Raw genomic sequence first — 22,214 nt, forward strand, 5'->3', positions numbered from 1 at the left:
CTCTAGTAACTTCTGTTGTACTTTTTACTTCTGTAAGATCAACTCTTTTTAACTTCCACATATGAGTGAGGACATGCAGTGTTTTAGTTTCTGTTCCTGGCTTATTTCACTTAACATAATGTTGAGTTAATTTCTGCATATGGTGTGAGGTAAGGGTTCAGCTTCATTTTTTGCATGGGGATATCCAGTTTTCCCAGCACCATATATTGAAAAGACTATTCTTTCCCCATTGAATGGTGTTGGCACCTTTGTCAAAATCAATTGACCGTTAAATACATGCATTTATTTCTGGACTTTCAATTCTATTCCATTGATCTATATGTCTGTATTTATGCCAGTACCACACTATTTTAATTACTGTAGCTTTATAGTTGTGAAATTAGGAAATGGGAGTCCTCCCAATTTGTTCTTTTTTAGGATTGTTTTGGATCATTACAATTCCCCCTAAATTTTAGAGTCAGCTTTTCAATTTCTACAAAGAAATTAGTTGAGATTCTATTAGGAATTTTGTTGGATTTGTAGCTCAATTTGGGTAATATTGCTATCCTAACAATATTAAGTCATATGATCCATGAACATGGGAGATTTTTCCATTTATTTAGACCTTCTTTCATTTCTTTCAGTGTTTTATAGTTTGCAGAGTATAAGTTTTGTACTTTTTTTGTTAAATTTGTTCCTAAGTATTCTATTCTTTTTGATGCTATTTCAACCAGATTTTTCTTAATTTCATTTTCATATTTTTCATTGCAAATGTATAGGAATACAATTACTTTTGTATTGATCCTGTCTTATACTTTGTTGAACTCCTTTATTAGTTCTATTAATAATAGATTTTTAGTGGATTTCTTAGGATATTCTATATGTATAAGACCATGTCATCTGCAAACAGAGATGGTTTTACTTCTTTCTAATCTCAGTGCCTTTTATTTCATTCTCTTGCCTTATTGCAAGAAATTAGTTGAGGCCGGGCGCGGTGGCTCACGCCTGTAATCCTAGCACTCTGGGAGGCCGAGGCGGGTGGATCGCTCGAGGTCAGGAGTTCGAGACCAGCCTGAGCAAGAGTGAGACCCCGTCTCTACTAAAAATAGAAAGAAATTATATGGACAACTAAAATATATATATATACAAAAAATTAGCCGGGCATGGTGGCACATGCCTGTAGTCCCAGCTACTCGGGAGGCTGAGGCAGTAGGATCGCTTAAGCCCAGGAGTTTGAGGTTGCTGTGAGCTAGACTGACGCCACGGCACTCACTGTAGCCCAGGCAACAGAGTGAGACTCTGTCTCAAAAAAAAAAAAAAAGAAATTAGTTGAGTAAATTAGTTGAATGTTGACTATAAATGGCAAGAGCAGGCATCATTATCTTTTTCCTGATTTTAAGAGGAAAGCATTTCATCTTTCATCATTAAATATGATATTGGGTATCTGTTTTTTGGTAAATGCCCTTTATCAGATTGAGGAAGTTCCCTTCTAGTCCTACTTTGTTGAGTGTTTTATCATGAAGGGTGTTAGATTTTGTCAAATCTTTTTTCTGTGTCTATTGAGATGATCCATGTGGGTTTTCTCCACATTATTCTATTAATATGGTACATTACATTGATTTGTTCTTATATGTTGAACCAACCTTGCATTCCTAGGATAAATTTCATTTGGTCATGGTGTATAATCCATTTTACGAGGTCTGTCCAGAAGGTATCCAGCCATGTAATATGAAAAATAGAGACATTTATTGAAGAAGATACAAGAAACATTGTACATAGGACAATGACACCTCAGTCTCCTTCAAAGTAGGCACTTGGGACTTCACACAGTTCTCCCAACGTCTCTTAACCTAGCCCGTACACGTTCAGCATTCTCAGGTGTTCTGCTTGTTGTAGGCCTTCCAGAACATGGACCACTTTCAACAGATCCTTGACCATCTTTGAAGCATTTGTGCCACACATTTATTTGCACTCCACTCATTGCATTATCCCCGAAAGCCTTCTGAATCATCCGAATGGTTTCCACGGAGGAATGTTCAAGCTTAATGCAAAATTTGATGCAGAATCTTTGCTCTACTCGCCCAATCATTTTGAATGCAATGGCCACACAGTACACATGCTCACTCAACAGTGTCTAGTGCCCCACTGACTAGTACAGTGAAGTCATCATTATTCACACATTTACATTACAATCCACTCTCCTTGGCTGGCAGGTTGTATCAATGTTGTATAAATCATTCTCATTATATTAACAAGTGTGCACTTGTAGTCTCAGCTACTCAGGAGGCTGAGGCAGGAGGATCACTTGAGCCTAGGAGTTCAAGTCCAGTCTGGGCAACATAATGAGACCCCATCTCTCTTTTTTTTTTTTTTTTTAATTTAAGCATATTATGGGGGTACAAAAGTTTAGGTTAGGTATATTTCCCTTATCCTCCTCCCCCTGAGTCAGAACTTCAAGCGTGTCCATCCCCCAGATGGTGCACACCGCACTCATCATGTATGCATACACCCATCCCCCCCACATCTGCCCGACACCCAATTAATGTCATTCCTAAATGTGCTCCTGGGTGATGATCAGTGAAACCAATTTGATGGTGAGTACATGTGGTGCTTATTTTTCCATTCTTGGGATACTTCACTTAGTAGAATGGGCTACAGCTCTATCCAGGAAAATACAAGAGGTGCTATATCACCATTGTTTCTTATAGTTCAGTAGTACTCCACGGTATACATATACCACATTTTATTAATACACTCATGTATTGATGGGCACTTGGGTTGTTCCCACGTCTTTGCAATTATGAATTGTGCTGCTAAAAACATTCGAGTGCAGATGAGACCCTATCTCTTTAAAAACAAAAAAAAAGAAGAAAAAAATAGCTGTGTGCAGCATTCACTGACTTTCACTTACACACATTACCAAAATCCTCCATATAACATATAACAATGGCTGGATACTTTCCAGACAGACCTCGTAAAATGGATTATACACCATGACCAAAGGACATTTATCCCAACCTCATGTATGTTGGTAGATTCAGCTTGCTAGTATTTTGTTGAGGATTTTTTGCATCTATATTCAAAAGAGATAGTGGTCTGTAGTTCTCTTCTCATGTCTGTATGGTTTGGGTATCAAGATAATACTGGTCACATAGAATAATTTGGGAAGTGTTTCCTTCTTTTTTATCTTTTTTTTTTTTCTTTTTGAGACAGAGTCTTGTTCTGTTGCCTGGGCTAGAGTGTAGTGGCATCATCATACTCACTGCATCCTCAAACTCCTGGGCTCAAGCGATCCTCCCAACTCAGCCTCCCAAGTAGCTGGGACTACAGGTGCACACCAACATGCCCAGCTAATTCTATTTTATCTTTTGAAAGAGTTTGTGCAGAATTGGTATTAATTGTTCTTTAAATGTTTGGCTGAGGCCGGGCGAGGTGGCTCATGCCTGTCATCCTAGCACTCTGGGAGGCCAAGGCGGGTGGCTCACTCGAGGTCAGGAGTTTGAGATCAGCATGAATAAGAGCGAGACCCCGTCTCTACTAAAAAATAGAAAGAAATTAGCAGGCCAACTAAAAATATATAGAAAAAATTAGCCAGGCATGGTGGCGCATGCCTGTAGTCCTAGCTACTTGGGAGACTGAGGCAGGAGGATTGCTTGAGCCCAGGAGTCTGAGGTTGCTGTGAGCTAGGCTGACACCATGGCACTGTAGCCTGGGCAACAGAGCAAGACTCTGTCTCAAAAAAAAAAAAAAAAAGAACTGGGGTGGGCTAAGGGGGTGGTGAGTGTTGGAAGGACAGGCTCCACCACACATTTTTGGCTGAGTACTGTTTAAGTACCTCCCAGCTAGGATTCTCTCGAGTGTCTTTCTCTGTCCCACGTCATCCTCCTCTTTTTTTATAGGTGAGAATCTTGGAGATGGAGAACTTCCAGCTACTAATCTGCTCTTTAGTCACAATCTCTGTGATCTACCTGGCGTAGTCCTTTCTATTCACTAGAAAACAAATCAGAGTCTTTGATTTTGTATAGCTTTGAGAGGAGCTAAGCTTCAAAATGGAATGCTTTTCCAAACTGTAATAGCTGCCTGCCCTGATGGGCAGACCTTCACGAAGGAATGATGTCTAAATTCTCATTGCAGGCAACTGAAATGGATTGACTCTAGATTCAGAGCAAGACTCTAAGTGGCTCTCAGCTCCAGTTCTCCTCTGATCTGGCATTGAATGGGGAGGAGGGAGGGTGAGGTAAAAGCATTCTCATATTACTAATAGGTCCAGCCTTGTCCATGGCCGGCAGAGATGCTTTTTAATCACAGGGAGTGAATGGGGTGGAAATGGACGGCCCATGGGCCAAGGCAAGAAGTAAAGATGGAGTCAGTCCTGCCAGTAGGCTCATTGGCAGAGCCTGGCCACAGGGAGTTCTTCTGGAGAGAAGAGGGAACGACAAAATGAGGACAAAACCAAGAGGGCTTAGGAGTGAGAGAGGAGCTGCCACTGCGCACCACGCCTCATTCTGGGCTCTGACTCTGAGCACAAAGGGCCCCTAGGAACAAGCACCTCTCAAGTCCACACTCGGGGCTGCCACACAAAGGCAGCACATTGTTGGCCCAGAACTTTCTCTGAAGCTGAAGAGAAAGGCACATATCTCTTTAAGGGGCTTTGCTTCCCAGAGCTGGAGCCTCCATTTAAACTCTCCAGCCTGGGAACTGCAAGAAGCTCATTTGCTGTTTAGTAGCTTTAGCCAGAGATCAGTGTACTGTCTACAGATTGATCTCTGGAGTGGAGCGGTCCTCAGTGGCTGTCTCTGCCCTCAGGAGAGCTTCCTTTCTCTGCGTCCCCTTCCCTTCCCGCCTGCCTAGCATTGAACATCGTTCCTCTCTTGCTTGGCCTCTTCCCGGCCAGCCTTCCACGTCGGCCGCCTGCTAGCTGCACCGCTGCTCCCAGCCGGTGTCACTCTCCCCTTCTTTTCATCTCTTCTGATGCCCAGTTGCTCTGCAAGAGCTAGGAGTGGACCTCCCTACCCACCGTCTGCTTTGTTGCTGCCCCCAGGAACTTCTGCACTATGGAATCGGTACCCTGCTCCTCCTCATCGCCTCCATCGTGGCAGCCTCCAAGAGTTACAGCCAGGGCGGACTGGTAGCCGGAGCGGTGAGGATGTTCATGGGGGTCTTTAGGAATGAATTCATGTTTCAAATGCTTATTGTTTCGTGGTGGGGGGCAGGAAAGGGGTTGGTTTCTGGGGCCTTTCTTTCACAGATTCGATAGCTACCTTGATCCAGCCAGCAGCTACCTCCAAAGAGCCTTAAACGTGGGCGAACAGCAGAGGGTCTCAGAAGGTGGTATGTCAGGGCTGTTGGCAAATGCAAGTGGCCCCCAGGAGCCCAGGCCTCCCTCTCCTACAGCCACTACTTAAATCAGGGGCAGATGGGTTTTAATTTGCATGCCCACTCTGATCATTTGCTTGTGGCTGCCACGGTAATGTGCAGAGAAAGATTTTAGGGCCTTTTGTGGGCCCAGGCGGCAGGATGCTATGATCAGTTAGTGAATCTGCCATGAGTCTTAGCTTTGCCATTCCTGATTCTTAACAGGATTCGGGGCAGGAAATAACACCCGTATGCGATTCACAGATTCCTGTCATCTGATTTCTGATTTAGTTGTTTGCAGTACTGATTTGCTTCACTGATAAAAAGGCAAGATTTTTCAAATGAGTTTTAAGAAAAACTCTCTCAAGCCAGGCATGGTGTAGTCTCAGCTACTCAGGAGGCTGAGGCAGGAGGATCGCTTAAGCCTAGGAGTTCAAGTCCAGCTTGGACAACATAGTGAGACCCCATCTCTTTAAAAAAAGAAGAAGAAAAGAATAAACAGCTCTCTCTGTGTGTAACATTCACTGACTTACACACGTTACCAAAATCCTCCGGGCTTTGGCCTGGGAGTGGGTTGGCTCCTGGAATTCCACTGAGAGATGGAGTCTCTCCTCCAAAGGTCAGCATGGGGGCAGAACGTCACTGCAGAGGGTGGCCCTAAACACTGATGGCCCGTCTGTGCCTCCCTCAGCACCCCCTCCCACAACCCTGCCCCTGCGCAGTCCCTGAGGAGGGGGTGGTTGCCACTTGTAGCTCACCACCTGGCCAGCTGCAGTGTGGGCTGGTGGCGGAGGCAGGAGGAAATGTACCCCTCTGTGTTTCGGGGCCCACACAGGGAGATGCCAGCTGGGTTTGGTAACTCAGGCTGCATGTAACCATGTTAGCCCTGGAGCCCCAGTAGCCAACATTTATCATACACTGTCGTCGTGCCCAGGACCAAACCTGGGCCACGGGGAAGCCAGAAGAAATTTTAAAAATATGGTCCTTGCTTATGAGAAAGTGGCAATTTAGCTTAGGAGATGATGACAAGGCACATGAAACAATTAGCAAACAAGGCATTGTCATCTAGAATGGTATTATGTAGCGATATAATAAACTGTTCAATTATGCAGTGCAGACAGTTGGAGACTGGGATGGTATATAATGTGCTAATTGTGCAGAACAGACAATGAGAGGCCAGGACAGGCACTAATAGGCTAATTATGTGCTACAAACAATTGGTACAAACAGAGCCAAGGAAAAGGCACTCGAGGAAGTAGTGAGTGTGGGCTGGTGGTGGCAGCTGTTAATGTAAACCAGCAGCTGGGCTTGAAAAGAAAACCAAACCTTGTTGAAAGTCCTACCCTTCACCTGGCTGTGCCCGGACCATTCCTGTTGGACGTCAAGCGGTGATTTCAGGCGTGCACTAGTGGTGGCACAATGAGCCCGAGGCCTTTGAGTGGTCTGAGAACACCTGTGCGGCCAGAATAGCACAGCGTGGACTCTGGAGCCGGACTCCCGGGGCTCACGCCCCATGTCTGGCCCTTGCTGGCTCTGTAACCTTATGCAAAATAGTTGACCTCCTGTACCTCCCTTTCTTTGGCTGTAAAATGGGGGGGATGAAGGCAGGTAGTACTAGCACCCACTTCATAGAGTTGTGTTAATGGGATCCACACAAGGGCTTAGTACCCTGGCAGGTACACAGTAGGTGGTCAGTAAGTTTTAGCTGCTACAGCTGCCAGTGTGTTCACAAGGAAGGAAAATGGCTGCAGCCGTCAGAGTTCCAAAGACACCAGGGTTTGTGCCTGCCTTCTCCCTGAACCGGCTGAGGAGCCTCCCCCAAGGCCCCTTCTTCCCCAGGCACCTGTTCCCCATCTGCAAGTGAGGGGTTGGGCTGGGCTAGGTCAGACTAGATGGACCCTGAGAAAGGAAAAGTACACTGCCCTTATTTCAGTCTAATATTATTTAATGTGTGCAAACTGGATAGAAAGGCCTCAGCTTCTGGCTCTTGCATGGCTATAAAGCCAGAATGGAACAGAAAGCCATGACAAATGAAATGCAAACAATGCCACCACACCAATAAAATCCATTTGAACATTTCAAATTTTTAAACCCAAGCATTTGTACCCCATAATGTTGTGAAATAAAAAAAAAAAATTTAAACCCAAACTAAAATGTATAATTTCACCTTACTAATTCATTCATCCAGGATAATCAAAGTCCAGTGGCTTGGCCCCAAGTTGGTTATAAATATGAACCCAAACGGGGGCCCTGAAGTTGCCTAGAGTGAGAAGGGCAGGGGGTGGAGACCAGAGGCCTGGCTGCCAGACCTGACCTGGGCCCAACCTAGGGGACCTGGGGCCGGTGACTGGGTCTCTCTGGGCTTCATGTGTGCACCTGAGCAAGGACGAGGAGGTCCGGTCAGGTGACTCCCCAAGCCCCCTTCCGGCCACAGATGGTCCAGGGGACCAGCACAGAGATGAGAAACAGACAGGATTGCCAAGTGATTGGCCCACGCCTGTGAACATCCTGTCCTCTCTTTCCACTGCAGATCTTCGGTTTCTTGGCCACCTTCCTCTGCCTGGCAAGCATATGGCTGTCCTACAAGATCTCGTGTGTGACCCAGTCCACAGGTGAGTTCTGGGTATCTGTGCCCAGAGGATCTCTGAAACTCCCCACCTCTTGGCAACAGGAGGACGGCTTATTCTTGACGTCAACAACAGGGAACGACCCTGCTGCCGAGAAGGCTGTATCCCAAGGGGACCTGCGAACTGGTGTTAGAGCACAGGGGCCGCCAGGAGAGCAGGTGTAACCCCATTATCTCTGCTCTCGTCCCCGTCTCCACACGCCCAGTGACGCCCTAACATTTCAGCCTCTGAAGGCAAAGCATTTTCTTTATTTTTTTTTTTTTTTTTTTGAGACAGAGTCTCACTCTGTTGCCCAGGCTAGAGTGAGTGCCGTGGCGTCAGCCTAGCTCACAGCAACCTCAAACTCCTGAGCTCAAGCGATCCTCCTGTCTCAGCCTCCCGAGTAGCTGGGACTACAGGCATGCGCCACCATGCCCGGCTAATTTTTTTTTTTTTTTTTTCTATATATATTTTTAGCTGTCCATATAATTTCTTCCTATTTTTTTAGTAGAGGTGGGGTCTCGCTCTTGCTCAGGCTGGTCTTGAACTCCTGAGCTCAAACGATCCGCCCACCTCGGCCTCCCAGAGTGCTAGGATTACAGGCGTGAGCCACCGCGCCCGGCCAGCATTTTCTTTATATAAGTTTCTTAATGATGAAAATAAAACGTGGAACTTTTAGAAAATACAGCTAAAGGGAAAAAAAATTAAATAAAAACCGTCTGTCATCACACTACCCAGAAATAGCACCTGGGTGTCTATGTTCCCAGTATTTCCTCTGTGAAAATATATATCCCTGTTGCTTTTATTAAAAGGATCAGACTTTATGTGCTACTTTGTAACCTGTTTTTCCCTCCTACTTAGCCACCTATCAGACGTTTTCCCAGCGTCATTAGGAATCCCGCTCTGTCGCTCTCCCCGGCTCTGCGGTGTCGCAGCGACTCATTGCACGACTGTGCTGCCCCTTATCTAACTTGTCTCCTTTTTGAGGGCATTAAGGTTTTAGGGGGCTTGAAAACATTCTTTGTGACTAAACAGTGCTGTAAAGAACATCCTTACCAACAAATCCCTATACACAGCCTTAACATTTTTTTTTCTTTAGAATAAATTCTTAGGAGTAGAATTGCTGAAAGCTTGAAGCCACTATTTTGACTGATCCACTTCTTTCTTTCAGCCAGCACTTCCTTTCTTTATCTTTTTTTCTTTCTTTTAAAAAAACACATTCGAAATGTCCAAGTGTGCGCCTCACGTTGTCTGAACGGCTGCAGAAAGGCAGTCACGGCAGAGCTTTGCGAAAGGAGCCAGGCACCGAAGCCTCGGGGGTGTAGGGTCCCATTCGTAAGAAATGTCCAGAACAGGCAAATCCGCAGAGACCCCAGACAGTAGTGGCCTTGGGCTGGGGGCAGGGGGCACTCAGGAGGGACCACTAATGGGGATGGGGTTTCTGCTTGAGGTGATGAAAATGTCCTAAAATTGTGATGGTGGCTGTACAATCCTGTATACTGAAAACCATTGAATTGTACACTTATATGGGTGAACTGTACGGTGTGTGAATTATATCCCAGTAAAGCTGTTTAAGAAAAATGAATGATTAAAAAAGTGGAGAATGTAGAAGAAAAGTTAGTAATGTCTAAAGGTGATAAATCTATAAATATTGATATAAACATATTACTTAAAATTATGGAGAAATCGCCAAAAGCAGCAGCTAAGGGCGTCACAGGGGCTTACCTCTGAGGAGGACTGAGGTGGGAGGAGTGCCGTCTCTGCACTATTGAAATTTTTTTCTTTTTTAGAAGAATATTTGAAAAGAATAAAATAATCCCAATGAAAGTTAGCACTGGGTGCTAACTCTTCTGTCCTCCACCAGGGCAGACCTTGGGGTCAAGCCAGCAGTGTGTGGCTTCCCGGCGGGCTCCGTCCCTGGAAAGCTGTCCTGACTTTGCCATTTCCTTCCCAAGATGCAGCTGTCTGACCAGGCCACAGCCTTCGGGCCCCTAGGGAGCCCTGCAGACCGGAGGACCAGTGACCCGAGGCAAAGCTTCTGGACCTGTGTCCCTGTGCCAAAGGCCTGCACCGCTGGTGGGCACAAGGAAGGGCCCGCACTCTCCTCCCGCCTTGGCAGGAGGTGGTTCCCTGAGCTCCTGAGCTGGCCAGAGCCTCTCTTTCCAGTCTTCCTTGGAGAACATTCCTCCCCTTCTGCCAAAGGAAGGCAGCCTCAGGGGAAATCTGGTCCCTCACTTCCTGCTTTTAGAACCACCTCAGGTACTGATGGCCCCACTTAACTCACGGTGGGGGTTTGTGAATACTCCTACATCAATCTGCTTCAACTTCACATTCCTCAGGGGAGTGATGCTGCCTTAAGTCCTCTTACAGAAACAAAGCCTCCTCCTAATTTATCTCGTTTGTCAATCTGGTCTCTGAGATCTCCTCTTTCTGAAAGTGAGTTGTGCCTATTCCCAAATAGGAGATCTCATGTCTCCTTTCCCTGTCTCTGCCTTTGTTACCATTGTGTGTGTTTGTACGTGTGTGTGTTTTTTAATAAAATATTGACTTGACCAATTGCACAAGGATTTCTTAATGAACTAGAAGTCTGTAAAATGGCCTGAAACAGTTTCCATTTGAGTTTGTGTCTGACACATTGCTCTGTCTAGACTCCTTGCTGAACTGCTAGACTTCTGTTTTTCGCTCCATTTTGGGTGATGTTAATAGGTTGAATTTTAGATTTTGCGTAAACATGTACAGGTTTTAGTTTATATTTAGGTCCTTCTGCAGTATCGTTTTGCTCAATTTAGAAAGGGCTTTCAGCCAGATTCAGTGGCTCACGCCTGTAATCGTAGCACTCTGGGAGGCCGAGGCGGGAGGATCGCTCAGCAGTTTGAGACCAGCCTTAGCAAGGGCGAGACCCTGTCTCTACTAAATATAGAAAAACTGGCCATGCATCGTGGCGCATTATCTATAGTCCTGGCTACTTGAGAGGCTAAAGCAGGAAGATCTCCTGAGCCCAGGCGTCTGAGGTTGCAGTGAGCTACCATGACACCACTGTACTTCCTCCAGCCTGGGAGACAGACTCTATCCCAGAAAAAAAAAGGTGAGGGGCTTTGAAGGAAGCTAAGTGGTTGTGTTTACACTATGACAGTTAACCTTCTTATCTTATGTTTACCACTTTCCCGGTCATGGGCTGCTTAGTTGGCTAGAAAGAGGAAGGGGGAGTGGAACAAAGTTAGTTGAGCCGTCCTTTGAGCATGTAACATTCATGACCACATCTATTAGTGATGGCAGTGTTTTGGGCAGGCCTTAGGAACATCTTTTTTAGAGATGAGGAAATCGGGCCTCCCTTCCCAAAGCACAGGGCAAGCCAGCAGGGACGGGGCTTAGAATCTAGGTGTGCCTGACTCCCACCCCCATGCCTGCCTGTGCACCGTGTGGCCTGAAACGGAGGCAGTGCCACCCCCCCCCCCCCCCAGGCTGTGAGATGGGCTCTTGGGCTGCTCTCCTTGATGCTGCGCAGCTCAGGAGAGCGAGATCGGTCTGGAATTATCTAGGGCAGCAGCACCATGGTGTGGCTGCTGCCAGGAGGGCATCCCGTGTCTCGGGCGGGCTGGAGCGGGAACACGGCTGGGCAGCCCTGTGTTGACCAGCTCCTCAACACAGGATGGTGGTGCTTGGCTGAGGAGGGCACTGTCCAGGTGAGGCAGCGGGGCCCAGAGGTCCCCGCCTGTGTGGTGACGATGCAGGCCTCAGCAAGGAACCAGGAGTCGGAGTGACCATTCGGGTCTCCCCTCGGGACAGAGGAGGGTAGGGAGGGTGCGATGGCCGAATGGTAAGAGCCAGAGCCTGCTTAGTGAGGAAGAGGAGTGCAGAGCAGATGAGATCTCCGCGGCAGCTGCTCGACCAGAGTGTTGAGGTGGGAGGTGGGGGCAGAGGTGACTGCTTGAAGCCACAGGGCCTTTTAAGAAACTGGCCACACACCCCAGCACCAGGGAGTAATTGTTTCAGCAAACAGAGCTAAGGGTGGTGGGAAGAAATCTGGTTGGAGTCAGAAGTCCTGGGTGTGGGTCCCAGCTCTGCCATGCTAGCCCCTGGCATTGCACCGACTACCTCGCTGAGCCTTCGCTCCTCATTCCTATAATGGAGAGAGTAAGCCCATCCTGGACCCTCCTGGAATTCAGTAACATAGCAACGTGCTTATATTATAGTTATCTTTCTGGTCTTAATCCCAAAAGAGGTACCGAAATGACAGGAAACAAGCCGGTTAATGTTGCTGAGGGGCGTGGGGAGTTAGACTGCTGGAAAACATCTTTGCTTTTAGTTTCCTGGGCCTTAAATTCTTTTAGAGTCAGGCTTGGGGGCAGAGGGCAGGTTTCAGCAGGACTCCAGGAGCGGTTGTGGATGCCGGGCAGGAGGAAACACCTGCAGGACACCAGGTGGGTTAACACATGCACGGCCGCCGCCCCTGAGCTGGGTCGTGGGGGTCGCCCCTGCCTGCTAACTCCACCCAACCTGGGGAAGGGGACGCTGGCTTTTCACTTTCAAAGTGTGGCAATGATTTTCAGACCCTCTGTTCCTCCAGCTCTTTTGTCCCTGGTAGCTCCCCAGCCACTGAGGGACATTCCGCAAACAGGGCCAGCACCTGGGAGTCCTTGTCATCTTGGCAGCTGGCTGTCCATTGGCAACTGAGGATGCTGTGGACAGTAGGGAGAAGGAACCCTGTGTTTTCCCAGTGGTGACTCACTGCCCCTGGGCTACAGCTTCAACCCCAGGGAGTGAGTATCCAAGCCAGTGTGGCAATGCCGTTCAGCTGTCCCTGTGGAGGACTAAACTCCAAACTCAGGTATTAATTCATCACAATCCAGTGTGCCTGGGAGAACTGACCAACCTTCTTCCAAGAAACTGAGATGCTGTAGGTCGGAGTTGGAAGCCAGGGATCTCCCAAGCCTTGCCCGCAAAGTGGTTCAGCCACGTGGCGTCAACCAGGAGCCAGTTGGAAATGCAGGACCCAGGCCCCACGGGGACTGAATAAGCAGAGTCATCCTCAGCGTAACCAACTCCCAGTGGTGCATGCATGCCGGTGTGGGTGAAGCACTGTTGGACCAAAGATGCTCTAGGTCGGGTGCAAATCTGAGGTTGATTTCACTAGGGGAGGGAGATGAGAAAGGGTGTTGCTTGGCAGGAATCTGAAGCAAAATCTATTTCCTGTCGCTGGATCCACAGCTACACTGGAAGAAAGACGCCTTTTAAGAAGCACCCCCACTGCCTCCTGTCTTGGCATTTTCAAACCCCTTGACCCTTCCCGTGCTCTGGCTTCAGCCCTCTGAGGCCCCTGCCCCACTGTGCCCCAGGGGGACCCGGAGGCAGAGCAGAGGGTATGGGGAGCAGAACTGTCCGTGGATCCTGGGACAAGTCATGTAGAACGGCACCCCCAGCCCCAGGGGACTGGGGAGCACCTGACCCGCTCCACTCTCCTCAGGCTGAGGCCAGATGTCACCGTGCTTTGTAAATGAGGAAGAGGGGCTCATTGGAAGGAGGGGGCCTGAGCTCCTGCCGCCCCAGGGCAGAGCCGCTCCCTGAGTGAGGGGATGCTTGATGCTCCCTGGGTCCCACCGAGCTTGTGTGTCCTGCTAGAGGTGAGGACAGGAGAGGACACAGGATACTGGCCTCTCAAGATTTACATGAAGGGTAGAAGCCAGGACTGTTCACACAAGACAAAAAGCAGTACTCAAAAGCAGCACAGGCAGCCTTCAAAAGCAGCACAGGCAGCCTTCAAAGGGAAGGAAGTGCTGACACTTGCTACAATGTGGATGAACCTGGAAGACATTGTGGTGAGTGAAATAAACCAGACACGGAAGGACAAATGCCGTGTGATTCCACTAATACGAAGTGCCCAGAGTAGTCAAATTCATAGAAACAGGAAACAGAACTGTGGTTGCCAGGGCTGGGGGGGGGGGGGGGGGGAGGAGGGGAATGGGGAGTTAGTGTTTAATGGCTACAGGGTTTCAGTTGTGAAAGATGAAAAAGTTCTGGAGATGGATGGTGGTGGTGGTCGCACAACTATGTAAATGTACTTAATGCCACTGATCTACAGACATAAAAATGGTAAAGGTGGTAAATTTTATGTTTATTTTACCACAATTTTTAAAAAAAAGCAATACAGGGCTGGGTGAGGTGGCTCATGCCTGTAATCCCAGCACTTTGGGAGGCTGAGGCAGGAGGATCACTTGAGGCCAGGAGTTTGAGACCAGCCTGGGCAATATAACAAGACCCTATCTTTACAAAAAAAAATTTTAAAAATTAGCTGGGTGTGGCGGCACACACCTGGAGTCCCAGCTACTCGGGAAGCTAAGGCAGGAGGATCACTTGAGCCCAGGAGTTCGAGGTTGCAGCGAGCTATGATCATGCTACTGTACTCCAGCCTGGGTGACAGAGTGAGACCGTGTCTCAGAAATAAATAAATAGATAAACAGCAATATAGGACCTTCTGTCTGAACTCCTAAGTAGCTGCCAGAGGAAAAATTACACCCAACCCAAAGCAGCAAACCACAGCCCACAGAGCCCAACACCATATTCTAACAGCTAAGCATTTGGATCTTGGAGAACCCCAGTTCTGGTGTGCGTGTGTCTTCCCTAGACCAAGCCCTCTCCAGGGACAGTGCCCTTGCACCACCCAAACCCCATGCCCACCACCCCAGTTCCCACAGCAGTCACAGCCAAGCAGGTGCAGACGAAGATGTGAAAGGAGGGGAGGCTGGGCCCATGGGGGAAGGGCAGAGACCCGGGCTTGTGGCAGCTGGAGCCCCTGGGAAAAGGTGCTGGCACCTGTGGCTGGCTACAGGGGCGCTGGGAGATGAGGCCTACATGCCCCACCACAAGCAGCCGGTTCCCCGGCCGCAGAGCCTCCCCCAGCCTGGCCTAGACCTTGGAGGAGGAAGGGATGAAGGTGGCGCCATCCCTCTGGCAAGCTCTGCCACAGGAGTTTTCTCTCCACCCAAGACTGACAGAAAGACTGCCGCTCAGTGAGGCTCTGGAAGATGGCATCTGTGTGGGTCTCTCTCTATAGCACTGTGGCCTGTGACAACCGCACTGCCTACAGGAGCGCGCCTACCCTGCAGGCACTGGCAGTGTAGCAGGGAGGCCCGAGGAGAAAACTGAGCGGAAACGAGGTTGTGATGGAGCTGGGCTTTGAGCCCAGGCCTGGCTGTCTGCTGGGCCTGGCCCTGACCCCCTCCGCCCTCCGGGATGGCACGGCAGGGCTGCTGGCCTGTGCCAATGGCCTTCTTTCACAGGCAGTCGGCCCTGATGTCTGCAGACAGGCCCAGGGGGGAGACAAGTGTGTCTCCCAGGGAGGCCCCAGGCCTGAGGCACCCGCGTGCTGGAGGCTTCTCTCCCAGGCCCTCAGCCTGGGCCTCCAGCCAGGCCACTAAAGAGGCCCACGGTGAAGGAAGACAGATCCAGAGCTGGCCCATTCCCTGGGCCACCACCTCCCAGGCCTTTGCTAGCACGAAAAAGCAAACTTCTGTCGCCATGGAAACACAGCAGGTGTGTGGGGCCCCTCCTCAGCAAACACCACTTCCCCCCTTTGTGGCACTTTCTGAACTGCATCCTGTGAACTCTCAGAGGGGCTTCAGGAGGCCCACAGACAGTGGGTTTTATGATTGTATGTGTAGGATATATATACACACTAACATCTCCAAACACACGGTCAGGCGGCAACAGCAAACACTGACCCCGATACTGTGGCCACCTGCCTCCCACACGGGGTGACTCACCTTGTGCCGCCTCCCTCAGCTGAGGACCCTGCCGCTCCCTGTGCTCCTGTCTGGACAGCCCACGTCCCCACCCTGCACAAGCAAGACACGGCAGCGGCAGCGAGCTCCTTCCTCCAAATTGTGGTCTCTGCAAATTAATCCCATTGTTTTTATGGACTGACTTAATAATAAATAAATGTTACAAATATAATTTGGTAATTGATATTCACATCATATTTCCTCTTTTATATAATGGAGTGTATGATTTAGATTGAAAAAGGGAATTTCTCTGCTTTAAAAAACAGTGTGGAAACCACTGAGAGGCAGGAAGCTGCCAGCCGCCTCCAGGCCAGACTGGAGGAGGTGCAGGGACAGCCAGAGGGACTTCCGCATGAAGACAATGCCTGGAGGAGGTGCAGGGACAGCCAGAGGGACTTCCGCATGAAGACCACCGGGAGAATACCTGGTGCCTCTGGGCCTCCTACGGAGACTGAGACAACTGGTGGATTGTCAGGGGTTTTTTGTCACTTTCTATGTACATAGAAAAAAAAAACAAACCCATAATTAACTCGGAAATGTTATCATGGCATGAAGTGCGCCACCTGCTCAGTTGTGAATAGTGATAACAACCAGAATAATGGTCGCGCTGAATACTGATCTGACCTGAACTGTGACAAACCTGGTCAGCCGGGCAGGGCGCGTGGGGAGGGGCAGGCGGCCAAACACTGCCGGGCAGGACAGCAGCTCAGTGTTGCCAGAGGCCCCGAGTGACCCAGAGAAACGGAAACCTGGATTTTCAGGCTAAACATTTCCCGATTTATTTTTATTTTGAGACACAGTCTCTCTCTGTCGCCCCAGCTAATGTGCAGTGGCGTCATCATAGCTCACAGCAACCTCAAACTCCCGGGCTCCTGAACCTCCTGAGTAGCTGGGACTACAGGTGCGCACCACCACGCCCGGCTAATTTTTCTACCTTTTGTAGAAACAGGGGTCTCACTGTGTTGGCAGGCGGGTCTTGAACTCTTGAGCTCAAACGATCCGCCCGCCTCGGCCTCCCAGGGTGCTGGGATTACAGGCGTGAGCCACCGCGCCCGGCCCCATTTCCAGATTTTTAAATGCTGCTAAATAAACTTTTCAAAGATACACTCAGGCCGAGCAGAACCTGTCTGGGGGCGAGGTGCAGCAGCGGCCCCCAGCGTGCGCCCCTGCCCAGGGGACCCTCAAGGTCCGGGACGGGCAGACGAAGCCGGCTGAGCCTGGGAGGAAGGCGGACGGGGGCGGGCGGCTGCCTCTTCCCGAAACCCGGGGGCAGCGCGCAGGGCGGAGCCCTCCCCGGGGAGCCCCGGGGTCCCCTGCCAACAGCTGCGCCCGCCTGCTGCCGCTGCCACCCCTCCCAGCTGGGCACAGCTCTCCTGTGGCAAAAACAAACCCACAGCGCAGGTGGCGGCCCGAGGCCGCGCGCCACGGCCCACTCCGGGCGGCGCCCGCCCTCTGGCGGCCAGCGGGAAGCATCGCCACCGGAAAGGCAAGTTCGCCCGAATTCGGGGTTCAGCTTAGAAGCACCAACCTGCACGTTGTACTTGGACCTCGGATACACAGATTAATCATAGTTCTGGGTTCACAACACTCTTACGCTCTTCGATCATTAGTCCATGAATTGCCTCCTTCCTTCCTCCCTTCCTTCTTGTTTTTTATCATGTAGTCAGCACTGAAGCTAGAATCATGACAACCACTTACATTGGACTGTAACTGTGTTTCCCCATCTCATCGCCCTCCCATCTCTCCCCTCCCAAGGTAACCTCCTGAATCCCGCACATTCATCACGTATTTGCTGTTCTTATTATATAGTTCTATGGCAGCTATAGCTATTGCTCTAAAAGTGCATATTATCATGGTAGTGTGTACATGAACAGGATACCACACTGTCTGTAATCTTTCGGGACTTTATTCACTTACCATTACGCCACACTTTATATCCTCTTGGCCTCATACCTGGTACTTGGTTGGCAGCCTAGGATATTGCCAATGCTTTATGCAGAGTGTCCTAAAAGTTTCCATACAAAGAAAAAATTTTGTAATGAATATTTTGTAAATAAATGTACATTTAGCTACAATTTCCCATTTTCCCTGTGTACGATGACTTTTGGGACACCCTGTATTTTAGATTGCTCTGGGGGGACAGAATCATCATGCTTTCACCTGGCACAGCATACAGCACACTTTTATTACCCTGAATTCTCCAGTGATATGTCATCAGTGTGTTGGACAAACCTAGTACAATGCGAAATACTGGTGGATGTGCATTTCCGTAATGGCTGCACAGAGAAAACTGCTCTCACTGTATTACATGCCACCCAAGCGCCACTGATGAAAGACAGATGGGCCCTGAGCAAGGACAAAATCCAAGTGCTCTGCCTTCCAAGTGACCATCTTGGGAGCTGTGTCACAGCTCAAACAGATACTTCACAATCAAACAAGGACAAACTGTGTATTAATAGTAGCCACCAACTCCAAAAAGAAAGTGGCCCCACAGCAAAATTGGCTGCTTTGGCTGTTGGCTATTGGACACAGTATACCCCAAACCTGGGAAAGTTCCTACAGTCTCAATCCCAAGTCATCAGATGTGGCCGCATTTGAGTGAGGGCCCCAACAACAAATTAGAAGCAGTCCAGGCAGAGATAAAAGAAGCCTTCCCCTAGAGCCTCTATGTCCTTCAGACCTCAAGGAACTACAGGTGTCCATGACTAACTGCACAATTGATTAGGACCTTTGGCATAGCAAACTCCCTAGGTCTTTGAACTTGATGACTTCCTCCTGCTGCTGACAGATTATTGCTAGCATTATTGAGCCCTAATAAAAACAGTCTTCAACTTGACATTTTCATCCTGCAATTCTTTTTAAAAATTTTTTTGTAGAGGCAGGGTCTTGCTATGTTGCCCAGGCTGATCTCAAAATCCTGGCCTCAAGCAATCCTCCCACTTTGTCCTCCCCAAACGCTGGGATTACAGGCGTGACCCACCACACCTGGCCTCATCCTGCAAACCTGAAGTGAATTCCATAGGTGAGACAAGCTCCAGAATGTCCCATTATGAGAAGAAAATGGATCTTCCAATTAAGGGCCAACCCAGCCCCTCGGTCTTTAGCCATCTCCACAAATAGGTGGTGGCCCACCCATTAGACAGAAAGTGTCTTTCCTACTGTTTTAGCCAAACTGCTGCTTTAATGAGGTTTCACCTACAAAACAGACCACTTGATAAGAAAGCATCACTGATGAAAGAGCCCGCCTCTGAGGCAAGGAGGTCCTTTGGAAAGCTACAGCCATCCAGTGATGGTAAATGGCTGATGGCTCATAGCTGTGGACACTCTGTGCAATGGGCTGAACGTCAGATGGAACTTCTAGCCACAGACTGCACTGTTCCAGGACTTATTAAACAATATCTCATGGGCAGTCGCTAATGGCCTAGCTGTATGGTCAGATATTTGCACCAACCAGGACTGAACTAGCAATGACATATCATATATTGAGTGCCCCCATCTAGGAAACATAAAACTTTACTTGCAAAGCTAATATTTGTTATAGATGTGGTTATATGAAGCAACCACATGTAGAGAAAAGCACTTAGACTGAAAAAGCCAATCAAACTTATGTGGCCATCATCTCCGCTAAAGACCAATGAACCTGTGTTCAAGTCCACCGTGGGCATGGAACCACCATAAAGGATTGAGATGCCCCATGAGGAATTATGGAAGCCACTCTTTTTTTTTTTTTTTTTTTTTTTGAGACAGAGTCTCACTCTGTTGCCCAGGCTAGAGTGAGTGCCGTGGCATCAGCCTAGCTCACAGCAACCTCAAACTCCTGGGCTCAAGCAATCCTCCTGTCTCAGCCTCCCGAGTAGCTGGGACTACAGGCATGCACCACCATGCCCGGCTAATTTTTTCTATATATATTTTTAGCTGTCCATATAATTTCTTTCTATTTTTAGTAGAGATGGGGTCTCGCTCTTGCTCAGGCTGGTCTTGAACTCCTGAGCTCAAACGATCCGCCCACCTCGGCCTCCCAGAGTGCTAGGATTACAGGCGTGAGCCACCGCGCCCGGCCGGAAGCCACTCTTAACTGCAAAGATGTATTATTTGCCACATATACCAGACTTTAATGACTTCTACAGGGACAGCTGGTCTATCTTCATCTATTCACAAGCTAATAATCTCCTCTGCTTACCTGAGCTCCTAGGCTTTGGCACCTGCTTTGACCTCAATGGGTAAGTAGATGTACGGTTCATTTTGGTCAGATCTATGTGGCTAGACTAACTGGGGTACTTTGTCTCAGGTGTTCTGTGGCCACCTTCCTCTGCCCCTATCTGCTACGGTAATGGCAACTTGTGGGTCCAGAAAAAGGACAATCTGGGCCTGGTGTGGTGGCTCACACCTGTAATCCTAGCACTCTGGGAGGCCAAGGCAGGAAGATCGCTTGAGCTCAGGAGTTCGAGACCAGCCTGAGCAGGAGTGAGACCCTGTCTCTACTAAAAATAGAAAAAAATAATTAGCCAGGCATTGTAGCACATGCCTATAGTCCCAGCTACTTGGAAGGCTGAGGCAGGAGGATCACTTGAGCCCAGGAGTTTGATGTTGCAGTGAGCTACGATGATGCTGCTGCACTCTACCCGGGGCAACAGAGCTAGACTCTGTCTCAAAAAAATAAAATAAAATAAAAAGCAAAATACTAGGTAATAACACCACAGTAGATGGGAGTAATTAGTGGCCATTAATTCTAAATTCTCAGTATTATTCAGGAGATGGGTGGGAGTACTAATTGACTTTATAAATCTTTACAAAGTCAATTGTGCATGCTAAAAAGGTATTACTAAAGAATTCTAGCTAACAAAAGTGGCAGGAATGACAGAATCATGAAATCACCATTTTGCAACCCCGAACAAACTGACATTTAGGCAAAGATCAATGGATGAAACCTTTTAGCTAAAAAGTTGGTGGGAAACTTTACAGCGAGAAGGAACACACTCTCAGCACCTGAACCCACTAAGTGTGCATTAAATGTGCTATTACCAGAGAAGACTCACCTCCTGAAGTACAGAGCACCCCCTACAAGAAAACCTTGAAAAAAGAAAAAGTTTAACCTGAATTTAAAAGCACACCTTTAGAGCTATCTTTCCATTTACAAGAAATACTGGAAACAGAAGAGTAAGTTAAATAACATAACACAAACAGATAAATCCAGAAGATGTCCAACAGAAATCCATAAACAAATTATTAGAGGTAACAGAAGATATCAGCATGGTTGTTGAATATAAGATCAATAATTAAAACTCAACTGCATTCCTATTCCAATATGCTAATCAGAATGTGAAATTTTTTATTAAGATCCTATTCTGAATAGCTATAAAAATAAGGTATCTAGGATAAATCTGATAAAAGATATGTAAGACCTTTATAAAGAAAAGCATAAAACTTCACAAAAAAACAATAAGGGACTAATGTCAGTGGAGATTCTATGTTCATCCATAGAATCCAACCAGTAAGATGTCATTTTCCTCCCAAATTAATCTTTATTTTTATTTATTTATTTTTTTTGAGACAGAGTCTCGCTCTGTTGCCCGGGCTAGAGTGAGTGCCGTGGCATCAGTCTAGCTCACAGCAACCTCAAACTCCTGGACTTAAGCGATCCTCCTGCCTCAGCCTCCCGAGTAGCTGGGGCTACAGGCATGTGCCACCATGCCCGGCTAACTTTTTGTATATATATATTTTAGTTGTCCATATAATTTCTTTCTATTTTTAGTAGAGATGGGGTCTCACTCTTGCTCAGGCTGATCTCGAACTCCTGACCTCGAGCGATCCACCCGCCTCGGCCTCCCAGAGTGCTAGGATTACAGGCGTGAGCCACCACGCCCGGCCCCAAATTAATCTTTAAATTCAATGAAATTCCAAGAAAAAAAGCAAGGGTTTTTAATGGAACTTGCCAAACTCATCTTAAAATTTATAATAAGGCCGGGCACGGTGGCTCACACCTGTAATCCTAGCACTCTGGGAGGCCGAGGTGGGCGGATCGTTTGAGCTCAGGAGTTCAAGACCAGCCTGAGCAAGAGCGAGACCCCATCTCTACTAAAAATAGAAAGAAATTATATGGACAGCTAAAAATATATATAGAAAAAATTAGCCGGGCATGGTGGTACATGCCTGTAGTCCCAGCTACTCGGGAGGCTGAGGCAGAAGGATCGCTTGAGCTCAGGAGTTTGAGGTTGCTGTGAGCTAGGCTGATGCCACGGCACTCACTCTAGCCTGGGCAACAGAGTGAGACTCTGTCTCAAAAAAAAAAAAAAAAATTTATAATAAAAAGTAAAGTACCAAGGCTAGAATAAAACAATTTTGAACTTGCACTATCAGCTATTAAGATTTTATCAAGTCTATAATATTAGCATTAAGTATTTCAAAACAGCCCAAGAAAGCCAGCAACAGACCCATTCATATACACAAACTTGGTAAACAACAACCTTGTGTGTCAGAGAAGGGGTCACTCATTGAA

The 22,214-nt window shown here is 48.0% G+C and overlaps 1 protein-coding gene across 1 annotated transcript in view; it reads left to right on the forward strand.

The window, feature by feature from the left end:
- CMTM7 (CKLF like MARVEL transmembrane domain containing 7) overlaps positions 1-10,468 on the forward strand; it is a 53,644-nt gene extending 43,176 nt beyond the window's left edge. Inside the window, exons 3-5 of the mRNA XM_069473354.1 lie at positions 5,021-5,119; positions 7,865-7,946; positions 9,896-10,468. Of these exons, the coding sequence (XP_069329455.1) occupies positions 5,021-5,119; positions 7,865-7,946; positions 9,896-9,909 (195 nt within the window). The 3' untranslated portion in view covers positions 9,910-10,468. The remainder of the gene's footprint in view (positions 1-5,020; positions 5,120-7,864; positions 7,947-9,895) is intronic.
- The last annotated feature ends 11,746 nt before the right edge of the window (positions 10,469-22,214 follow it).

This window comes from Eulemur rufifrons, chromosome 7 (genome assembly GCF_041146395.1).
Source record: "Eulemur rufifrons isolate Redbay chromosome 7, OSU_ERuf_1, whole genome shotgun sequence".
In the NCBI taxonomy this organism is placed as follows: Eukaryota; Metazoa; Chordata; class Mammalia; order Primates; family Lemuridae; genus Eulemur; species Eulemur rufifrons.